The sequence below is a fragment of the Myotis davidii genome, unplaced genomic scaffold (genome assembly GCF_000327345.1).
Source record: "Myotis davidii unplaced genomic scaffold, ASM32734v1 scaffold458, whole genome shotgun sequence".
NCBI lineage: Eukaryota > Metazoa > Chordata > Mammalia > Chiroptera > Vespertilionidae > Myotis > Myotis davidii.
The window spans coordinates 2,975,099-2,998,858 of NW_006289819.1; the positions used below are offsets into that span (position 1 = coordinate 2,975,099).

Sequence of the window (23,760 nt, forward strand, 5' to 3'; positions counted from 1 at the left end):
GTGAGAGAGACACATCTATTGGTTGCCTCCTATGCCCTGACCAAGACAGGGGATTGAGCCTGCAACCAAGGTACATGCCCTTGACTGAAATCGAAGCCGGAACCCTTCAGTAGGCGCTCTATCCAACCCGGCCACGGCTTCTTTCCACTTTGACACTAACAGGCTGTGAATGAACTGCCAAGCTGGTTGCTATTTTCCGACTCCATTCTTCCTCATGTGTACATTCTCGTCTGCGTTAGAAACGTCTGTCTTTGTTGAGGCCTGCTGTTTTCAGTTGATTTTCTCTGCCGTTTGTAACATTTAGCTCTCATTTGATCTCAGCGAATGAATTTTGTCTTCCCCTCATCAGCTCTCACTGCTCTTTCTTAATCCTTTCCCTTGGATCTTCTCCCCTCCCATGTCACTCCATAATTTTGAGTTTCCACAAGGGATTCCTTCCTTTCCCCTTTTCTCCTGAGCCTTACGGATCTACGCATGTCTGATTTCAGCCAGTCAGACATGTGCCTTCACTGTGAATGGGCCCAGAGCTGGATCTGAAGCTTGCCAGCCTTCACACTTTGGGGGCGTGACTTCATGCGCTTTATCATCTCTCTCTCTCTCTCTCTCTCACATCAGATCTCACTCTTTCTATTTCCGCGCTTTGCCTTCTTTTCCGTTGGCTTTTGATTCTAAATATGGTCTTCCAGTTTTACTGACAGCTTAACGCTTAAACGTCTGCTAGTATAGTGCTGGCCAGCTGCTGTCTAATGAGATAATTTATGTGCCGGCATGTTGAAGAAGTGTGACATGCTCTGTGGACGAAAGGCTGTGTCACCCTGTGTCTGATTTCTGTCTGTGCAGTGTGTCTGTGGGGTGGCGGCACCAAGCACACCTGCTTTCTGTTTCACATGGGCTTCAGCCTCCTGTGCCTGCCTTCTCTTCTTGTCAACATATGGTAGGCCTTTTCTCCTTTCACAATACCGCCTTTCTTTTGACGTTCACCGGCCCGTGTCTTTTCTTTTCATCTGACATACAACGAAGTCTCACCCTTGGTTTCTATCTGCATGGTCAGCAAAACCCAGTGGGTAAAAAAATCTAAATTTATAAAGCAGATCAGTTGGAGGTGGAAAAGTTATTTATGTTTAAAAGGGAACTTTGGAGTTCTAAACATTTTTTTTTTTAATATATTTTATTGATCTTAGAGAGGAAGGGAGAGGGAGAGAGAGATATAAACCTCAATGATGAGAGAGAATCATTGATTGGCTGCCTCCTGCATGCCCCTTACTGGGGATCGAGCCCGCAGCCTAGGCATGTGCCCTTGGCCGGAATCGAACCTGGGACCCTTCAGTTCGCAGGCCAGTGCTCTACCCATTGAGCCAAACCAGCTAGGGCATAAACATTATTATTCACTAGGTTGACATTAACACGTAAGCCAGTATCTAAAGTAAGATTTGTTTTTCCTCACTCATCCCATCATCTCCACACCGTTTCATTTTGGTCTCTGCTTCCACTCTTTATCTGCTCATGACATTTTTTGCCATTCGAGTTATAATGTGCGTTTTCAAATACCCTTCAGGTTTATATATTATTCTTTTTAAAATTGCTGTGTAATCATTTTTAAGGGGTTTTGAACTGTTTTGTTTGTAAGCACGATTATTTGTTCAATGTTAGCCGCTGCATTGGATGCTGGAAGTGTGGCAGTGATGGTACCCACGAGCCTCTGGGAGCCACTTCCTTCACTTACCAGGGAAGCAAGCCGTGGAAGGCCTCCGCTCTGCCCAGGCTGCTGGGTTTCGGTTGTCTGTTGATATGCAGTTGACCTTGATCAATGTTGGAGTGGGCGTCCACTTCCCATTCCCACCCCCACCCTGTGAAGTCAAATTCGCCTATAACTTTTGACTCCCCCAAATCTTAACTACTAATAAATAGCCTACTGTTGACCGGAAGTCTTACTGGTAACATTAAATAGTCTATTAACACATTTTGTGTATGTATTGTATACTGTATTCTTATAATAATAAGTAAGCTAGAGAAAATAAAATGTTAACAAAATCATAAGGAAGAGAAAATATATTTACAGAAAAATAACCCACATGTAAGTGGCCTTGCACAGGTGTTGTTCACAGGTCAGCTGTATAGGGATTTGTACAAAATCTCACAAATTTGTAAGCTGTTTTCTCCTTGGGTGGCCAGGCCACTTCTGATTCTGGCGGGGTGTATAGCTTTAGTAGATTCTCTTCAAAGACTTGAAGATACCGTGCTTCTTAAGGAAGATGCGCTTATATCATCACCTTCCTTGGGCCCAGAGCTCATGGAAGGGGTATTGAGGGAGTTACTATCTTAGAGTCTTGAAGGCTGAGGTTATGTCATATTCGTTTGAAATATCTTGCTATTTCTGGAATAGGAGATTGTGTCTTGTGCTGTTCCAGAATTTAGTCCCTTATAAGTGGTTAACACTTCTTTTATGTTTGAAAGGTACTGTACCCCACGCTATAGTGAGTTTGAAGAGCTTGAACGGAAATACTGGAAAAATCTTACTTTCAACCCGCCGATCTATGGCGCAGACGTGAATGGCACTCTCTATGAAAAGGTGAGGCTCTCTGGCAACTCTCTGCACAGCATTTTTGTAATTTTGTGGTGGAATGACATTTTATCTGCCCAGCGCTCAGTGGGCCCCTGAAAGCTGCTGGCTGAATGGGGGAATGATCCACCACCAGCTGATGTGCTGTGCTCGCTTAATTGGGGGTAGTTTGCATGTGACTGAATGTTACTTCTCCCACTCTACATGTGAATCGGGTGATGTGGTGTTCTTTGCCAGGGCTGTCAGAATAGTCTGTGGGTGGTAGCTGATGAGTTCTTGAAAGGGTGGGATCACAGTAGATGAATTGTTGGGGGAGAGGCAGTGTGGTTTCTGCAGAAAAAAAGATCACTGACTATAATAAAAGTAATATATATTTAAGAAGTGAAACTTATTTAGATTTTCAGAACCAGCAAATAAGATTCTGTAGCAAAAGCTGTTTTAACCAGTTGTAAAAGGCTTGGAATGTAAAAGGAAGGAATGTTTGGAAGGTTTTTTTGGACGATTAAAAAATTTGTAGCACATTTCAAGGATTATCACTCAGATTAATTCCAATGTTTTTTTGTAAATTATTGGAAGGAAGGAGTTTAAAAAGTGGATTCCAAGTTTATAGATGAATTTTTTTGGGTGGTGGGGAAGTGAAGCAGGGACATTAATTGTGGGAAGATGCTGTTAGGACCTGGGATGGGGAGATACAAGCAGGGAATAATAATCCATAACATGCCTTGGGCGGTGGGCGCCCTGCTGACCATTACAACTCAGAAAAGGACTGGGTAAAACTTTTTACCGAGACCACTGCTCAGTGGAAAGTGGGGCTAGAAAAGTCACAGATTGATCTAGTTCATGCTCATATTTTGTTTTTTTTATGGTTTAAGATTTTTTTCCCCTATTTTGTCATAAGTTTCTTTAGCTTCAGTTCAAAACTCTTTATTCTGGGGTTTAGAACATGTGGCTGTCACCGCTTTATTCATCTTTCATATACGAGTGCTCACCAAGTGGTACTTGTCCTTCAGAGGTTATAATGGCATCATTTCCAGTGGCGGCGTGAAAAGTGGGTGAGGGATGCTGTGGTCTTCATGTCCAGGCTCTTTGGACAATATCTCACATCTTCGTTAGAGGTGACAGCTCACCTGGGACCTACTCCATGATTTGTAGGTTCGGAACCTCGGTTTATTATCTTGATAACTGGCCCTGGACTGTCATTTCCTTTGCAGCATGTTGATGAGTGGAATATTGGCCGGCTGAAAACAATCCTGGACTTGGTGGAAAAGGAGAGTGGGATCACCATCGAGGGTGTGAACACCCCGTACCTGTACTTCGGCATGTGGAAGACATCCTTTGCCTGGCACACTGAAGACATGGACCTGTACAGCATCAATTACCTGCACTTCGGAGAACCCAAGTCCTGGTACCGTCAGCCTGCAGTTGGCACGGGAGCTTCTCGGGAGGGAGCGGGCTCCTCAGCTCTCCTGTGCCCAGAAAACGCCTCCAGAGCTTGTTAAAATGCAGGCTCGGGTTCAGTAGGCTTGGGGTGGGCGTGGCATTTTACATTTTAAACAGACTTCCCAGTGCTGAGATGCTGTTGGAGCTCAGACTGCCTCTGGAGTAGCAGGCTTTACCGTAGAGGGCAGGGCACTTCGTACCACCGCGTGCAAGCGTGAGTTGGCCGAGTGACAGAGCCACAGCGGCTATTCCCACCTCTCCCACCGCTTTCTGCTTTCTTTTTCTGAGCAGGCCTGAGGCATTTCTTAGAGGCAGACTTCCAAGGCTAGAGCCCCGCCTGCAGATGATAGAAAGCTTCCTTTCCCTCGTGGAAAAAAATATTTGGTGAGCAGCAGTGTGTGCTTAACACAAGAGGGGATGCAAGGCTATTCAGCATATGCTTCCTGCTCTCCAGGATGTCCTTAGTCTAGCTGGGGAGACAAAGATGTGTTCTCTCTTCTCTCCCTCTGCCGGTCCATCACTAACTGGCTCAGCAGTTAGTGAAGGTGCTGCATTCAACGGCAGTGAATAAGACGGTGAGGCAGCTACCGTCACAGACAGGAGATGCAAAGTGTGAGGAAAGCTCTGATGGGAGACGGTGGATGCTGTAGGTCCATGTGGAGAGGGCACATGAGGGGTGGTGATCAGAGAGGGTGTCCCTGAAGGAGGTGACAATGAAGCTGAGACCTAGCAAATGAGGAAGACGTAGCTGAGTGGCTGGGTGGGACGATGGGTCCAGGAGAAGGGAGGCTGAGGAAGTGTGTCTCAGTGGTTGGAAAACTCGGGCAAAGATCCTGAATGGAGAGACAGCATGATGTCTTCAGTGAGCTAGGGGAAGATCATAGTGGTTTGGGTGCCAGGTACTATGATTGAAGTGAGTGAGGAAGCCAGAGCAACAGCATGGGCCTGGCCATGAGGAGTCATGGGCACCGGATCCATCTTCCTGCCCTTTTCCAGCATCTAAAGCCACATCCCTTCCCAGGGGTTTTCCTTCTTTCAAATACTTTTGAGTTTCTAATTTTGGCAAAATTTTTTGACCTACTGTCCCATGACCTTCCTTAGTTGGCTAGACTTGGAGACTCTGTCAGTGTAGCTTTTGTGTCTTCACCACGTTTACACCAGAGTTCCCTGAGATGGATTTCTGTTCTCGCGTCAAGAACAGGTTTTCTGGTTATGACATGCACTCTTCAGGCCATCAGGTGGGACCTCCAGAGGTGGGCGTGCACGGTTGCCCACAGTGCTCTCAGTGACAAGCATCCGCGTCTGTTTTGTTTCATAATGAAGCTTTTGGGATGGGAAGTGTTTGTTGTGGAATAATCTTTAGACTTGATTATAAAGGTTAGAATAGACTTACTGTGCTTTTCAGACTGTAAAGTTTAGCAGTTTAGCGAAAGTTTTGAATAGTCTTACATGGTTTTTTGGTCCTTTTTTTATGAAGAGCAGTTTCTATGGTGTCTGGGTGGAGGAGTAACTACTGGGTGATCAGTATAACTGGAGACAAGGGGAGATGGGTTCAACAGCAGATATGGGGCCAGGTCTAATCCATTTTGCCTTGTTTTTTATTCTTTATCCTGTCACTGTTTGGCCATCAGGTCTGCCAGGGGCACTTTAATGCCATCCTTCTCCCATTTCATTTTCATTTCATTTTATTTTCATTTCATTCCATTGCATTTCATTTCATGTCATTTAGGACATCATAGAGAGCGACATTGAGTGCATACCTAAATCCTGGCTCACAGTAAACGTTCAGCAATGTCTCATTAATGAATAGAAAAGAGGAATTCACTCACACTTCTCTGTGGGCTCCCCGCTGCTCTGCCCAAACAGTCTAATATTTCATTTCTCCAGGTTTCCTTTCTCGATTTTGTAGTTTGGAGGTTGAAAACCCTGATAGCTTGAGCTGTTTTGAGAGTGGGAACCAGCCCCTTCCGCTCCCGTCCTGTCCTCTGCTCAGCGTCCAATGCCTTTATGTGATTGCAGGTACTCTGTTCCCCCTGAGCACGGGAAGCGGTTGGAGCGCCTCGCCAAAGGTACTGTGTCTCCTCCACAGCGGGCTCAGACCCCCTGTGCGCTGTGCTCATTGCTCTAACGCGTCCATTCTCTGTGGTCAGGTTGTCTCGTGTCCCTTCTCAGGCCTGCAGGTGGGGGGTAAGCCAGACTGCCAGGCTAGTTATCCTGATGGAGCAGCTAGAGAGAGCAGAGCCTTTACGCACTTTGTCCCGGGAAGGGACTCGGCAGTTCCTTCTTAGACGGTCTTTGCCTCGGTTTTATCGAGCACGGATTCATTTGACCTGTCATATTGGGTCTGACTCTTCTGCCAGAAACCCAAATGTTCAAGTCAGGATGGAATTATTTAATGCTTTGACTCCTTAAAGTGGCCTTTGATAGATGATTCCTCCAGAGAGCCCATTTCAGGAGAGCTGGGTGGTCTGTTCTGTAGTAGACGTGTTACTAACGAAGACTGAGGATGCAGCTGCATGGAGAAAGGTCCGAAAGCGTGTCAAAGCTCTTTATCAGAAAACGGGCTGCTGGGTCATCTCACGTCCCCAAACAGAATCTGATTACCCACGGCGGCCTACCCGCGAGAGCCCAGAGGTTCACTGTGGAGTCTTGGAGCTGGGCTGGGGCTGACGGATCCATAGAGATCACCTTGGTGATTTATCCCCGTATTGTCCAGGCGAGATGCACAAGGGTAGGATGCTAGGGTTACAGAGCGCGTGTGGAGCACCGTTCACGTGTGCCTATTTTCAATTAAACAGGCTTTTTCCCAGGAAGTGCTCAAAGCTGTGAGGCTTTTCTCCGCCATAAGATGACCTTGATTTCCCCTTTAATGCTGAAGAAATACGGAATTCCCTTTGACAAGGTGAGCTGACTTTACATATGGAAATCCTTAGCCTCACATGGAAACCGCCCTTTCTGGTCTGTGTTTCACAGAGAGGAGTTTTATTCTCGTTCATTACCCTATGCCAGGTGTGGGCCAAAGCTGACATATATAACAACACTTTGGCATCAGGGTATTAAAGGTGGGGCTGCTCTACCTTCCCGGGACCAGATGGGAGGCAAATCCCCATGAACAGAGTTCCTTTGGAAGAATGGTTATTATAGTCGTGGCATTCTAATCTATATTAATAAAGAGCTAATATGCTAATGGTCGATCCGCTGTAAGGGTAACGACTAGGTCATTAGCATATTAGCTGGTGCATATTAGCTGGTGCGTTGCTCTGGAGACGGGGCGGAGGTGGGGAGGTGCCAGGAGGAGGCGGGACCATCCCGTGCCGGGGAGGGCAGGGCTGAGAGCCCATAGCACCCCCCTCACCAGTCCTTTGCCACCCACCCCTCGCACGCTGAGTGCTGTGTGGCCCACCTGCCAGGGGAAGGAGCACAGCGCAGCAGGTGGGAGGCTTCCACTCTCCTCTGGCACCATGGGGGCGGTGGAGCTGCTGCATGAAATGGGGTAGGGAGGCACCCAGAGAAGGCGGGACCAGCCTGAGGCAGCCGGAGGGACTGAGTGCCCGGCTTGCAGTGGCCAGAGAAGGCCAGAGGGTTTGGGGGCTGCGCCAGGCGTGCTGGAGCTCTGCGTGGACAGGTTCTGGTGTCAAGGCAGGGGTGCAGGTGGGTGGGCCGCGCTGGGCTCCTAGTATGATATGTTAGGGCTTTGCATTTTGTAGAAGACACTGAGACCCCTGTGGCTTTATGGCTTATCCTTGGTTATTCAGCTAAGTTGAGGCAGAGCTGGAGCTCAGAGGTCCAGTTCTGCAGAATCCTGCAGTTGGATGCAGCTGCTTCAACTCTGCTCTTGCGCAGGTCACTCAGGAAGCTGGAGAGTTCATGATCACATTTCCTTATGGCTACCACGCCGGCTTCAACCACGGCTTCAACTGTGCGGAGTCTACCAATTTTGCTACGCGGCGGTGGATTGAGTATGGCAAACAGGCAGTGCTGGTGAGTGCTTGGCCTCTCCGTCCCTCTGCCTAAACATATCTGGTTCTTGTTAGGTGCACTGGCTGCTGGTTAGAACTTCTCTTTGATCTTCTGCAGTTCAGAAACCAAGTGGCTGGGAGTGTGCAAAAGTGCCCAACATATTGCGTTCGTTAAAAATTTGTTCAGATTCGGGACGTATAAAGTGAGGTTTTCGTGCGTAAGTCCATTGGGCATTCAAACCACACCCACACACAATGATACTCGGGCTTTAGCCACTCGGGGATTTCTCTGTTGAGAAGTTCTGAGGGGTTTACTTTTACTTGAGGGAAGCAGAGGGCTGGACCTTTGATTGGGAGTAGACTTGCTCGTGTGGTCCTGGCCTTGGATAGATACCAGCGCGAAGGTGGCTGTTGACCATCTGGGGTCTGAGTGCTGAGTTTCCTATCGATCGGTTCTCAGGCATCCTTGTAGTGCCTGGGCGGACTGCCCAGCGCCATAGTGCCATGCATTCTCCGCCCTTCTCCTCTGCTTCCCTCCCTGTCTGAAGCTCTGCAAGGACAATATGCCTTCAGCCTCTGAACCCAAAATGGTTTGGCTTTAAGCTGTCTTGGACCTTTGTCCACCTGAGGGGAGGAGATGGGATATGGGGTCAGGTGGGAGCAGGTGAAGTGTGCTCACCTGGGGCTCGTCTGGTTCCTCGTGGCAGTGCTCCTGTAGGAAGGATATGGTGAAGATCTCCATGGACGTGTTTGTGAGGAAGTTCCAGCCAGAAAGGTACAAACTTTGGAAAGCTGGGAAGGACAGCACAGTTATCGACCACACGCTGCCCACGCCAGAAGCCGCTGAGTTTCTTAAGGAGAGTGAACTGCCTCCCAGGGCCGCGAGTGAGGAGGAGTGCCCAGAGGAGGACATGGAGGGAGTCGAGGACGGCGAGGAGGGCCACCTGAAGAGAAGGTAAGGCGGCAGCCCTCAGGCCCAGCTGTCTGAGGGAGGCACGTGGAGGCAGCTGCTGAGAGGCTGTTACTAAGTGAGGCGTTTGAGCCACAGATGAGGGAGTTTCCTTCTTGGCACGGGCTCCAGAGTCCTCAGAGTGAGGGCATTTAGGCCCCGGTGGCTGTTACCAGGAGCGATGGCATCTACTGGTGTGCCCGTGGTCTGCTGGAGCGAGGGGCACACATGTGCTAGGGCACCGCTCCCTCTGGGCCAGAAAAGTCACAAATTCTCATCTTCATCATGAGAGCTTTTTAAAAAATATATTTTTATTGATTTCAGAGAGGAAGGGAGAAGGGGGGAGAGAGAGAGAGAGAAACATCAATGAGAGAGCATCATTGATTGCCTGCTTCCTGCATGACCCCTATTGGGGATTGGGCCTGCCACCCGGGCATGTGCCCTGACCGGGAATCGAACCCTGACCTCCTGGTTCATAGGCTAATGCTCAACCACTGAGCCACACCGGCCGGGCGTGAGAGCTTTTTAAAGAAGGAGAGTGTGGTGCTCGCTATGGGAAGATTAATTAGCATGTCGCCTGCGCAAGGACGACATGCCAATTTGTGAAGTGGTTTATATTAAAAAAAAAGAAAAAATAGCGTGTGGTAGTGGAGATGAGATTCCTGGCCTTGTCAGTGTTTGAGCCAGAGGATCTCTCTCCTAAGGCTCGTTTATCCTAAGCCACGAGGGGAAGGAAGGAGGGACTTCGATGGGCCCCTGCTTTACGCCAGGTGCTTTCGGGTACTCTGCCTGCCTTTCCTTAAGCCTCGTGGTGGATGGTGATATCCCTGTTTTCCGTTTGATGGGATGGGCTCAGGTCCCACAGGTGGGGGACTGTAGGCTCTGGGCACTGGTTTTTGGGTTGTGTGTGGATGTGTTTGTGTAAGTGGATATATATGTGGGTCCTTACACAGCTCACTCTCCTCCTTGCAGCCTCGCCAAGCACCGCATAGGGACAAAGAGGCACCGAGTTTGTCTCGAAATTCCGCAGGAGGTCAGTCAGAGCGAGCTCTTCCCCAAGGAGGAGCTGAGTTCTGGCCAGTACGACCTGACGGCGTGCCAGGCCGCGCTCGCCCCCGTGAGGCCCACCCACAGCTCCGTGCGGCAGGTCGAGGATGGTCTCCCCTTCCCAGGTCAGCTGGTTACGGTATTCTCCCCCACCCTGACTGTTCTGTTCTCTGTCGGTGCCATGTTACCAATGGGTCACCAATGAGAAAATGAGTGCTGCGTCACCAATGAGAAAAAGGGGAGAGACAGGCCCGAGTGTGAGGAGCACTTTGGTTGGGAACACACAGGGCAGGTGAGGAACGTAGGGGAAAGCCCCCACCCCTCCTTTTGCCTGGTGAGGGGTCCAGGAGACACTGAAGGTTTTGGTGAAGTGACGATGAACCGAAGGGGACAAGATCAGTAGGAATTTTCCAGGCAGCGTTGGTGACATACAAAGGGCATCCCCGAGAGGCACAGCGGGGGCCAAGGCATGGAGCTGTGAAAGGACAGAGCTGTTTGGGGGGCTGGTAGTGATTTCCTGCCATTTGAATATGGGGGCGGAAGACAGGTGTGTTACCAGGAAATGAGCTAGAGAAATAGAAGCGAGAGGATGTAGGGACTGCCTGCCATCTTAGCTTGGCTCATAGGGAGGCCCGGGAGCCGTTTGTATTTCAGAGCGAGTGGTGTGGTCACAGTGTGCTAGAGCAGCGGTCGCCAACCTTTCGGACCTCATGGACCGCCAGTGGTCCGCGGACCTCGGGTTGCCCACCGCTGTTCTAGAGCAGTCCCTCAGGCGGATGGTTGTGAGGGTAGATTTGTTGGGCACGGGCTGTATCAGTGTCCCGTCAGGCTTGACAACACCTTGTCGGAACCTCTGCTGAGAGCCAGACAGCTCTATGGACTCGACCTGGGTCTGGGCTGCCTTCGTCCAGGTTGTCCAGCCTCGGGTGCTAGGTCTGTCCTGTGCTCGGCCTTCATTTCCTGCCAGACTTCTGAGGACATGGCAGCTGTCACTAATGAGCGTCTGCCATGTGTGCCAGGCTGTGCTCCACCTTACGCAGAGCCCTGGTGGTACCTTGCATTAGAGAGGGTGGAACTGGAGGCCCAGAGAGGATCAGCAGCCCCTCATCACACAGTGACCTGTGGGTGACCGCCGGGATTCAAGGCCGGGCCTCGCCCTGCCCGTTCTTTGTGCTTTGTCACTGCCGTTCTCGAGGTTCAGACGTGCGGGAGGAAGTTGGCTCTGTCCAATGTGTATGTGTGTTTCAGATTATTCTGACTCGACTGAAGTCAAATTTGAAGAGCTGAAAAACGTCAAACTCGAAGAGGAGGAGGAGGAGGAGGCGGAGGAAGAGGAGGAGGAAGCAGCTGCTGCCTTGGATCTTTCTGTGAATCCTGCCTCTCTAGGGGGACGCCTTGTCTTCTCAGGCTCCAAGAAGAAATCATCGTCCAGCCTGGGCTCCAGTTCCTCACAGGATTCTGTTTCTTCCGATTCAGAAACCAGTGAGCCCCTGTCCTGCCAAGGCCAAGGGCAGACGGGAGTCTTCACTGTGCACAGCTATGCCAGAGGGGACGGCAGGGTGGCTGCGGGAGAGCCGTGCACGCGGAAGAAAAGGAGCGCCAGCAGGAGTATCAGCGAGCGGGAGCTGGCGGAGGTAGGGCTGCCAGGAAGGGGCCCTGTGGGTGGGGTGCAGCGGTGTCCAGGATGCAGGAGTAACCGTAGGGTGGACCTCCAGTCTGCGTGGTGGGGAGTAGAAAGCCAGGTGGCATTGGCTCACTTCCAGGAAAGAGTTCCTTTCTCTTATCTCTGTGTGACACCGCAGCCTCCGGGACAGAGGCGGATCAGTTGGGTGCATCCTCTGACTCCCTTGCCTTAGAGGCACAAGGGTTAGGATGGCAGTGATTGCAGACCAAGTATTTGAGGGTTGGGAATGAGATGGCCTTTCCTGTTCTAAAATTTGTTTTTTCCCCTTAAAAATCGTGTCTAACCTGTAGACTCCCATGATAATTCTCCCTCCACTCCTTCCACTCCCCCCCCCCCCCCACACACACACGTGATGCTTCATCTCCCAGAATTACCTTGTTGGTAGAGTATCCTTCTGGAGACTGGAGTGAATCCCCAAAGCCATCCACGTGGACATTTGTCCAGGCTTCCTCCTGGAACACGCTTGCTGGGTCTGAGTGGGACGGAGCAGAGCTGGGCTGGATGCGGCTGGGCGCACACCAACCAAGTGACCTGCTCTTCCTCCCCAGCCTCATAGCTTCTGTGGGTCCAGTTGCAGCCGTGGGTGGAGGTGGTGTGCAGAAGGTCTTCTCTATTCCCCATCCCCTTACCTTACCTTCGAGAATTTTAACATCCGGCCTCTTGGCTTTATCTCTTTGGCTGAAGTACCATCAGTCCATATGAAAATCTCTCTGGTGCCCTTTTGTGGTTGGTTTGCCCCCTGCCTTTAATATCCGTGTAATTTCCTTTCTGCTGTCTCTGAATCTCGGGGTTCAGTGTCTGTAGACTTTTTCCAGGTGCCCCCTCCCTCCTCCTCGCAGTGGGTGCAGGCTCCTGAGCCGATGCCCCTCACCTCCTCCGCGTGGCTCTGATTGCTGCTCTCTGTCCGGACGGCAGCTCCCGCACAAGAGGGCTTCTCAGCTTCGAAGCTGGAATCCCTCACATTCCCGTTGCCGCACCCGCATTCTTCCTTCACAGAGCTCCGTGCCCTCTTGTTCATCCTGCTGTCACTCCACAGGTCGCGCTGTTCCTCTCTCGCGGTGTCGTCTTGACTTCCTTGCCTCCAGTTGGAATCACTACCCCAAAAGCAGTTAACAATAGCAAGGACTTACTGTATGCGGATACTTCCTATGCATTGCTTAGGCTAGCGGTCGCCAACCAGTGGCCTGTGAGGTTCGAAAGGTTGGCGACCGCTGGCTTAGATATGTATTACTCCTTAATTAATCTAACCACAGGGGGGAGCCAATAAATAACACCCATCTTTTTAAAAATTTTTATTTATTGATTTTGAAGGAGAGAAACGTCTATTTGTTGTTCCATCCATTCATGCATTCATTGGTTGACTTGTATGTGCCCTTGACCAGGGATCCAACCCACAACCTGGGTGTCTCGGGACAGTGCTCTAACCAACTGAGCTACCTGTCCAAGGCAACACCTATCTTTTTCCTCCCAAATTACGATCCAGTTAAGTAATGGATATAGGAGTGTGGCATTTGGAGCTCAGAGTGTCACTTTATTACCAGTTAAAATGATTAAAGGAAGTGGATTTTAACCCGTGGCCAAGTGGCCCTGCTGCTCATTTGACCCTTGGTGAGACAGATGACCTACCTCGTCCGACAGGCAGTCCTGGAGGACACAGGCCCTCTCGTCTTGCAGAGTGTTCCCCACTCGTGTCCCATGTGTCGTGGACGCAGATCAGGACGCACTCCTGCCAAAGGCAGGTCCCAGCTAAGTGATGCTCACTAACATCCCAGAGCTGGGAGGAGAGCCGGGGCCTCCCTGGGGAATATGCCGGGGAAGGAGACCACTCTCCAGCATGCCTCTCTTGTTGGATTCCTGCTCAGACACCATCGAGTGCCTTCCTGGCTCCTTTTTATTTTATTTTTTAAATATATTTTTATTGCTTTCAGAGAGGAAGGGAGAGGGAGAGAGAGAAACATCAATGATGAGAGAATCATCGATCGGCTGCCTCCTGCATGCCCCCTACTGGGGATCAAGCCCGCTACCTGGGCATGTGTCGCTGACTGGAATCGAACTCGGGACCCTTCAGTCTGCAGGTCAACGCATGCTCTATCCACTGACCCAAACCGGCTAGGGCTCCTTTTTATTTCTGTATCGACTTCTTAGCTGTTGTGTGATGGTGACACCCTTCAGTCCACACCAACCATCTCTCCTCTGCCTCCCCTTGATGTGCTGGCATCTTTGAACTACTTCAACTTCTCTAAAAATACCTTGGCTGCCTACCTCTTCGCTTTACTCTGTTGTCGTTACGGCGTGCCTACTCTGGGCTAGGACAGTACCTTCAAGGAGCTCACAGTCTAGATGAGTGGACAGATGGGAGCAAATGATTCTGATACTTAGTGATCCATGATGTGGCACAGGCAGAGGAGTTAACCGCCTGCCTGGGGTTGGGGTGAGGTGTTCAGGGACACTGCAGAGAAGGAAGCGTTCTAGGCCTGAGGCTGACAGGAGTATGCCAGGTGGGTAGAGGGAAACTGGAGGGGGAGTCTGGGAGAGGGGAGCGTCCTCTGTGGTGGTGGTAGTTCATGCCAAGGTCGGAGCACATGGTGGGGAGGCCCAAGTGGTTCCATTTGCCTCAGGCATATGGGGCTGGAGAGGCCAGGGAGGTGTTGGTGGAGGGTGAGTCAGGACCCAGGTCAGGGAGGTTCGCTGTGAGAAGCAATCTGACCTCAGAGTTGTGGTGTGGGGAGCAGTGGGAGGTTTTCCGCCATGTGCTTTTTGGAGATTGAAGATTCCCATAGTACATTTTAAAAGTGTATTTTTATTGATTTCAGAGAAGAAGGGAGAGAGAGAGAAATATCAGTGATGACAGGAAATCATTGATCAGCTGCCTCCTGCACGCCCCCCCACTGGGGATCGAGCCCACAACCCAGGCATGTGCCCTGACCGGGAATCGAACTGTGACCTCCTGGTTCATAGGTCGATGCTCAACCACGGAGCCACGCCAGCTGGGCTCCATAGTACATTTTTTAAATGCACAAAGAAGTGTACAGAATAATATAGTGGAGCCATAAATGCACAAAGAAGTGTACAGAATAATATAGTGAACCCACAAATTCTCATCACCTAGGTCTGACAGTTCTCAATATCTTGTCACAGTTGCTTCATCTATTATTTTTTTATTTGCTGAAGTATTTTAAAGAAAATCCGAGATATCATGTCATTTCCCCCTACTTCAGTGTGTATCTCTAAAAAATGGATATTTTATTTTTATTTATTTACTTGTTTATGTATTTATTTACTAGAGACCTGGTGCACGAAATTCATGCACTTGGGGGGGGGGGTGTGCCCCTCAGCCCAGCCTGCACCCTCTCACAGTCCAGGAGCCCTTGGAGGATGTCTGATTGCCGGCTTAGGCCCACTCCTGTCAGTTGGACATCCTTAGCACTGCCGTGGAGGTGGGAGAGGCTCCTGCCACCGCCGCTGCACTTGCCAGCGATGAGCCTGGCTTCTGGCTGAGCAGTGCTCTCCCTGTGGGAGTGCACTGACCACCTGGGGCAGCAACTGCATTGAGTGCCTGCCCCCTGGTGGTCAATGTGTGTCATAGCAACCGGTTCTTCTGCCATTTGGTTGATTTACATATCAGCTTTTTACTATATAGGATTTTTGTTTGCTACTCCTCACCCGAGGATATTTTTCTATTGATTTTCAGAGAGAGTAGAAGGGAGGGAGAAAGAGAGAGAAACATCGATGTGAGAGAGACACATCGAATGGCTACTTCCCGCATGCATCTTGACCAGGGCGGAGATTGAGCCTGCAACTGAGCTATCTGCCCTTGATCAGAATTGAACCCAGGACCCTTTAGTTTGAGGGCTAATACTCTATCCACTGATCCAAACCAGCTTGGGCCAAAATATGGATATTTTCTTAATCCCTATGCCATTATTACACCCAACAATATTATAAAAGTTCTTTAGCATCATCTAATACCCACTCCATAATTAAATTTTCCCAATTGTTTAAACATTTACTTTATGGTAGTTTGTTTGAGTGAAGGTTTAATCTAGTCTTACACTTTACATTTGTTTATTATGTCTCTTAAGTCTACGTTAATCTAGGAGTGTTCCCCTCCCTTTTTACCACCATTGGCTTACTTGAGACCATGCTAATTCTTTAGATTGTCCAGTGGAGGGGTTTTAAAGCTCTTTACTGATATTTCAGAAGATCATTTTGGAATCAGTATAAAGGTTTTTTGAGGCGGCGTGGGGGAAGGGGGGAATGAGTCAAAATTAGAAACAGCAGTGGTTCTCTTGAAGGTGGAGTTATGGATTATTTTCACTTCCTACATTTATGCATTGCTCGAATATTTTTTTGTGATTAACGTGTTATTTTTACAATCGAATACTTCTTCAGGAAAGGAGGGATAAGGGCTTGCAATAGGGAAACCAATTTGGAGTCCGTTCCTGAAAGCAGGACAGTGAGGACCTGAGCTGTGGGGTGGAGGAAGGGATGGGAGTAGGCGGCGGCCTTGAGCTGCTCAGAAGGGAAGAACACAGGACTGGGCGCTGGCTGAGGAAGAGGGCAGACCGGGCTTGACTGGGATTCTGGCCGGAGTTACTGGGTGGAGGGGGTGCATCAGTGGAAGATGGAGGTTACAAGAAAAGTGAAGGGATCCATGGGTGTGACTCAGGAGGGGACTTCAGTCTGGGCCGTGTGGCGTGTGACCTGCTTGTGAGGCAGGCTGTGGAGGTGTGTACACACCGATCTGAAGCTAAGGAGGGGTCCTCAGGTTTGGGAGTCACCCAGTGGGTGTCAGTGGGCATGGAAGAGCCCTTGTGTGAAACGGGAGGATCAATTTTCACAGTGTGGGTGGAGCTAGAGGCCCAGGCAGAAGAAGGGAATGTGAAGAACAGCCCGAGGTTTTGAAGAACTAGGAGCGACCTAGGAGTGTGTGTGTGTCCAGAGCCAAGGGAGGAGAAAGATTGAAGACAGTGGGAGCTGTGGCCAAGCTCACCTCTGGTGGAGGAGGATCTGGAGCACGGTGGGGGTTGAGGGTGGGGGGACTACTCCCAGGGGTGGTTTGGAGGTAATGAAGGCCAGGGGAGGGACCCGATCCTTCAGGTCTGAGCAGGAGGGAGGGAGTGGGGCCTCCAGCACAGGTGGAGACAGGAGGGGGTGGCTGAGGCTGGGTTAATTTGGTTTTTAATTGTGATAGGATACTGTGTACATGACATAAAATCTTTTCATTTTAACCAGATTTTAGTGCACAGTTCAGTGGCCTTACCCGCACTCACCGTGCTGTGCAGCTATCACCAGGCTGCAGATGGCCTCGAGGTGGGAGGGTCTCCTGGAACAGTCAGACACCTTCCTCTGCTCACGGGGGGCCCAGCCCTTTGCCGAAGCCGCTGCTCTCAGAAACCTTTCGCGGCCTCCCATCACTTCCCTTTCTTTCTCCTTTGGATCCCTGTAACCCTTGACTTCTTTTTTCTGACAGTCTTGGTCTCAGTACAGTTATCGTAGGTTGGTGAGGAGGAGAAGCTTCCAGGAGCCAGGCCCTGTGCCACATTCAGATTTGCTTCTTGAGGGCTTGGCTCATGAGCCTTCCGTAAGCGTGGAAGGAATGGGAGTTTCGTTTTAGTGAGGCGCTGCCATTCACATTAATTGATAGGGTGGAATGGGGGGCCGACAGTCAAGCTAGGGGCAGGAGCTGAGTCACTTGGCCTGTCTCTAGAGAGTTCTGATAACATTGTATCTATATTTGGAAACAGCTGGGTTTCTAAAAGCACCCTTGTGTACCCCCCTCCTTTAGCCACCCCCAAGGTATAATTTGGGCCTCTTGGTAATCAGCTTGTGTCCCACGTCTTATGCCAGGGGCCCTGGTAAAAGCGCCTTGGTGACTGCCGGAGCACCAAAGCCTTAGGGGTTCATTAACGAGCACACTGGGCCACTAGCGGTGTGTTGGCTCTGAAAGTTCTCGCTAGTGTTCCCCAAGCAAGGAGAGAACAACTGGTCCTTCCTGTAAGGAACATTGACATTGGCCGTGGGTACCCAATGTGAGAAGGAGGCACAGAGGACTGGGGTGCGTGTGTGGGGGGCTTGAGCTCCAGCTCTCAAGGGGCAGGGGCCTGGCAGACCCTACATGCTCCCCACTCCATCCTCACACAGAGCCCTGTGGGGCGGCACTCCTGCCCCCATGTTACCAGTGGGTTGCTGCTTGCCTGAGCTCACTCCGCCAGTTGGTTAAATTGGGGTTTCTGCGCTACTGCTACTGAGGGAGTTGAGAAGTCCCAGCACATTGCCCCAGAGGCCACCCTGTGAGGAAGGGTGTTGATGCCCTGAGGCAGCCGGAGCATTTAACCTGGAGATGATCTTTGAATTTGAATAGACCTGACTGCTTTATTCAGAGGCAGCTTGATGGTCGGGGGAAGGGCACAGACTTGAGGCTGGCGCACCAGGCCGCCCTCTGGCTGGGTCCTAAGCTCCTGGAGGTAGGAGATGACGTCTCCCCTGGCTCTGCATCGCCACATCACCCAGTGTGCATCCTGGGTACGGAGGCGCTGGGTGTGTAGGAGGCCCCGAAGCCGTGTGAATAAAGGTGTCCTCCTCCTCTCCCAGAGTTGCGGCCCCTCCACTTCCAGTCCTTGGACCTATGGAGGGATCTGTCTTCACCTCCCACCCCTTATTTGTTTCCTGTTGCTGCTTTAATAAGGTAACCACAAACTTAAAGTCATAAAACAACACAAATTTATCATCTTCTAGTTGTGCAGTTCAGAAGTCTGAAATGGGCCTCGCTGTGCAAAGTCAAGGTGTCCGCAGGCTGCGGCCCGGCCCTCCTGCCGGCTCTTGGCAGAGCCGGGTCCTTGCCTGGCCTGCGCCCTCTTCCACCTTCAAAGGCAGCAGCTTCCGGCCAGGTTTCTCCATCACTTCACTGACTGTGTTGGGCCTGCCTGGGTAACCCAGGATTATCTCACTACTTTCAGGTCATCTAATTAGCAACCTCAACAATCCTTTGTCATGTTAACACATTCACGAGGATTAGGACTGGCCATTTTGGGGGAATCGTTCCTGATAGCTCTTCTCTCACAAACTTCTTTCCTCTCTGCCTATAGACCGTATTCACAGAGCCCTTATCCTAAAATATGATTGGAGGAAATTTCCTTCCTAAGCTATGATCTCATTCCTTCCCTTGATCCTCCAAAATAGCCTCCATGATGTATTTACTCCTTCGTTCCTTACTCTTTCTGCTGGAATTTATCTCTTAACAAACGTCCTCCACTCCCCCTCCCAGGCCATTGGCCACTTCCTGCTCAGTAGTTCTGTATTCTTTGTCCCTGCGGATTTTCCCTGCTGGCAGCCCACCCTCCTTGTTTTGTGTTCCTCTTACCCACCTACTGCCAAATCTTTCTTTTCTTCCTTCCTGGCCTGGAAGGCTTGGTCTCCCTTCAGTTTATCTCCCAGTGATGATCTTCTCCACTCCCATAATCTCTATGAATGTGTTAACATGACAAAGGATTGTTAAGGTTGCTAATTAGATGTTGAGGATTCCCAGATCCCTAGCTCTTACTCTGACCTCGTTTCTGAACCCGTCCCAATTCTTCTATTAAGTCTTTGTTGCCAAATGAAGGGCCACAGATCCAGGCTGTGTGAACCCCATGCAGCATGTTTAACTCGGCCTGTTGCCACTCCCCCGCCATCCACGTGAGTTCTCGCAAGTTTCCCCCTTGGTGACTCAGGCTAGGAATCCCCACCACCTCTGGTTCCTTTTTCTTATTCCTTTGCTTCTAGTCTCTGCACTTCCCAGTTTAGGCCTGTTGTCTAGATGGTTTTCAAAGTGGGAAATGCAGGAGGATTACTGGGGTGCAGGAATAAGAATGGAACTTAAAAAATCCTTTTACAGTCTGTTTTTGTTTTAAAATGTGTCTAAGTACCTCAGTGTATATAATTCATTAGTGAATATACATATGTTGGGGTGCGTGTTCCTAAATATTTTATTTTTATGATAGCACTATCAAATTGGGTTTTCTTGTTTGTTTTAGCCAAAGGACCCTTTGGCTAAGTGAGATCTTAATCCTTCATAAAATGTGAATCAAAAGCAGGGTTGTTCTGGTGGGATGGAGGCGGGGCCTGCAGCCCTGCGCCCTGCCCCTGCCTGCTCACTCCAGTGGAGGCTCTTGAGGGCCTTTTTGGTGTACATTTGGAGACACTGGCACTAATCAGTGTGGCTCAGATCTGACTAAAAGTCTGATCATCTGAGACACGGACATCAGTTAAGAGGTCCCTGACGTCCTCACTCTTCCAGCACATTCCTGCACACCGAGTCAGCATCACTCCTGCATGCAGGGGTCACGTTCTATTAGACCATTTCCTCACACCTTGCTCCTTTCTCGGCCAGGCCTTTCTTTGTAAATATTTGTCTAAAACTTGTTGGTTTCATCTATGTTTGGGAGAGCAGGCTCTGTTCTGTTTGGATGTGGCCTGCTCGGAGTTTTTCCTGATATTCCAAGTGCGGTTCTTAAGTCCTGGGGTTCTGTGAGGTCACAGGGGCGTCTGCAGGCCCAGGCACCCCGCGGTGGCCCTTGTGTCTCCGCCGCACTCGGGTGTTCCCCACAGTTGCAAGGTGGCCCTCTTCCAGGCCTCATTTTATTCCCTTGCTTAACCCCGTGTCTCCTAATGTCAGCATAACCAAGTTTTATAAACATGTGGATGAGAAAGAAACTCTATGTGGTATTACTCAATCCTATACGTCTTAAACCTCATCTCATTTGCTCTGACTTTATGTCAATGCAGCGTTAAATCCACCTCCCCTTTGCAGCTAGGCCAGAATTTAAGATGTGCTCTCTGTCCTGGCTGATGTTCTCCCCTGGAGGAAGAGGAATGAGTGGCGTTAGTAGAGCTGAGGTCTCGACAGTGCCCTTCTTGACAGGCCTATTTTACTTTACTGGGTCAGCTGCTCCTCACCCTTTTAAATGTCCTCTAGCCTTTCAAACCTAGGTGGTCAGCTGCCTGGCACTTTGTAACAGGTGCCTGCTGGCCTTCGGTCCAAGGAGAGGGGTGGGTACCTGGCTTTCTCTGGGGCTCATGGCAGTGAGCTTGGGAGTGGGGGCATACTCTCCTTTAGAGCTGGAGTAGGTTTCTTTTTGGTACATTGGTTTCGGGCTGCCAGGACCCACACTTAGGAGGTATAAATGTTGCTGCAAAGTGTTCACATAATCCTAGTTTAGACTAGTTTGCATCAAGGCACTGTCATTTCGTTTTTCTAAAACAGGTGTTTTCTGTTTGGTTTTCTATTTTTGTGTGTTTCTCTGTGCCCGCTCTTGGCTTTCATTGTAAGACTGACCTTTGCTGTGTCCCCAAGTGGAGACAAGACCGATTTGATGTCTTCTGTGGTTTGCCCAGGTTGCGAGTGAGTACATGTTTTCCCTGGAGGAGAATAAGAAGTCCAAGGGCCGGCGTCAGCCCTTGAGCAAGCTCCCCCGCCACCATCCGCTTGTGTTGCAGGATTGCGGCAGCGATGATGGTAAGTGTTGTCTTCTCTCTTCACCAGGAGGAAAGCAGCTCGCCGCATTAGCACTTGGTCTCACAACTCATCCGGAGGCCGCGCTGAGGGGCGAGGGTGGGCCTTTGGCTTAGCTCTTCCTCCAGATAGTCCATAAAGAGGGCAGGGTTTCATTTGATACCTGATTTGTTTGAAGCATTTTAAGCAGAAGAGTGACATGGCCAAATTTACAGGAGAAAGATTGCTCCGAGTGTTTGCATCTTGAGAATGGCTTTGAGAGGAGCAGATGGGCTCCTGTCGTGGTCTCTGTGAGGTCTGAGGGTCTGAAGGGGACGGAGGAAGTGGGCATGGGGAAGGGGATGTAATGAAGGTGCGGGGATAAAGTCAGCTGGATTTGGCGATTGGGTGTGGGGCTGTGAAGGTGGTAGGAGGGGAGAGGCAGGAGTTGAGTGCTTCTCTGGTTTCTAGCTGCGGTTGGGTTTGGACACCTCCAATCAGTGTCTGGAGGGTGTAGACTTGGGGTTGTGCGGAGCTGGCCCCTCAGGGAGAGGTACAGAGGGCAGTGAGCAGAGGCTGGGGTTGGGAGGACAGAGGAGGAAGAGGAGTCTGTGAAGGAGACAGGGGAGTAGGTGGGGATGTGGGGAACCCAGAAGTGTGTCGTTGGAGCTCAGGTAGTGGTTGTCTCCTGTGCTGCTGGAGCCCAGAGGTCCAGTAGGATTAGCGCTGACGAACCTCTGTCTGTGACCAGGCCCCCTGTCACTCCCTGCCAGACCCTCTCCTACTCTGTCCTGTCCTGTCCTTCCTCGTGCCACAGGCGGGGGGGAAGGTCCAGGCCTTACCAGCTTTCTGTACAGGTCCCACTGTCCTTTTTGATCTAATGTCAGTCCCATCTCCACTGCTTTCCTTGGTAGAAGGGTCCTGATAAGCTGGGTGGGGAAAGTGTCTTGAGACCCTGTAGTCGGAAATAGGCCGGACCTTGAGCCAGAGTCTTAGGAAATCCTCTGGCCTTCCTCTCGCCCCTGGGGGCTTCAGGTTCTCTGGGTGGCAACAGCCTCGCTTCATAGTTTCCCCCCGGTGTTCTAAAGCAGTATAGGTTGTAGAGGAACGAAAAGTTATAAGGAAGACAACACAATGACCCTGTAAAGGTCATTTTACTTGATACTGAACATTTTAAAGCGTTAATCTTACTGACTTTTCTGGTCAGATATTATGTCCATGTATAGCTTCATAATAATGTAATTGAGTCATAATATACAGCCCCCCAACTTTTTATGATAAACATTTCAAATGTAGAAAAGTTGAAAGAATAAAAACCCATGCCGCCTCCTGTATTCAATAGCTATTACTCTTGTGCCGTAATGGCTTGTCCCGCTTGCAGTATTTATATGCGTACTGCGTATGTATTTGCCATGTTGCTGGAAAGTAAGTTGTAGTCATAAAGCCACTTCACTTAAAATACACTGACAGCTTCTGCTAAGAAGGACGGCCTCCTCTATAAACACTACTGTGATCACACCTAGGAAAATAGGCACTAATTCCATAATAGCCGCCCGTCCTCTGTCCATCTTCATTTTCCCCTGCCTATCCCCAAAATGTGTTGTATAGCTTTTCCCCTTTAAACCAGTACAATCCAAACTAGGGTCACACTTTTGGAAGTTGTGTTTCTTTAGTCTCTTTTAGCCTAGTGTGCCCCTCCCCACGGAATTTTTTTCATGTGAGGCATAACCTTCAGTGAAATGCACACGTCTTAACTGTACAGCTCAATGAAGTTTATATATGTAAACGTAAACCTTTGAATCCTGCAATTTTCACTTAACACAGTGAACATTTTTCTACATCATTTAATATTCACAAACGGGATGATTTTTGGCCACTTCATGGTTTTGTAACCAGAACAGATGTCGGTGCGTTAGCTTTTCTCTTGTGATTGTGAGGCTCTTCCGTTTCTTCGGTCCTGTCTTGGTCCCTCTTGGTTTGGCCAGGATAGAGAAAATATCTGTGCTTTGGGTTGACACCATGGTTCCTGGCGGGGCCTGGGGTTGATTTTAATTGTCTGCATTGGCCTCACGTTGCTCCCATTTGCTCCTTCCCTGAGGTCACACTCATGGCAGCTGCCAGATCCCCGTAAATTAAACATGACTATAAAGGTGGACTAGATAGCGGTTTATCTGCACTGAGCCCTGAGCTGGAGCTGCCAGAGGGAACAAGTGGATGGGCACCTGGTGCACCGTCTACCAGAGCGTTCCTGGGCTGCTCTGCACGGTCTCCAGGGCCTCTTGGAAAGAACTTCCGTGTGGGAAGAACCGAGAAGGCCCTCGGAGGGGCTGTAGCTGGGGATTGCTGTGCCCACACAGGGGAGGTGTAGTGCTCCCATGAGGCCCTCATGTGGGGCTGGCACAGCCAGGCTCCTGTCAGGGGCTCCATACGGCGGTCTTTTTTTGAATACTTATCAAAGAGGGGCATCCCGATTATAATTTCTCAGACTTCCCTCACTGGGGGAGCACAAGGAGAAACACTGGGCATCAGTTTATTGGGGATTGGCTGCTGCTTCTGGCCATGATTGCCCTCATTCATCATGTTAGAGTTATGGGGCTTCCCTTACCTTCTTTTCTTTGTTTTGTTTGTTTTTTAAATATGTTTTTATTG

The 23,760-nt window shown here is 50.0% G+C and overlaps 1 protein-coding gene across 1 annotated transcript in view; it reads left to right on the plus strand.

Moving 5' to 3' along the window:
- The window catches only part of KDM4A (lysine (K)-specific demethylase 4A), a 41,829-nt gene that overhangs the window by 5,430 nt on the left and 12,639 nt on the right, over window positions 1-23,760 (plus strand). Inside the window, 9 exon segments of the mRNA XM_015563189.1 lie at window positions 2,455-2,569; window positions 3,772-3,965; window positions 6,020-6,069; window positions 6,799-6,902; window positions 7,844-7,981; window positions 8,667-8,914; window positions 9,881-10,080; window positions 11,204-11,589; window positions 21,015-21,135. Coding sequence (XP_015418675.1) covers window positions 2,455-2,569; window positions 3,772-3,965; window positions 6,020-6,069; window positions 6,799-6,902; window positions 7,844-7,981; window positions 8,667-8,914; window positions 9,881-10,080; window positions 11,204-11,589; window positions 21,015-21,135 — 1,556 coding nt within the window.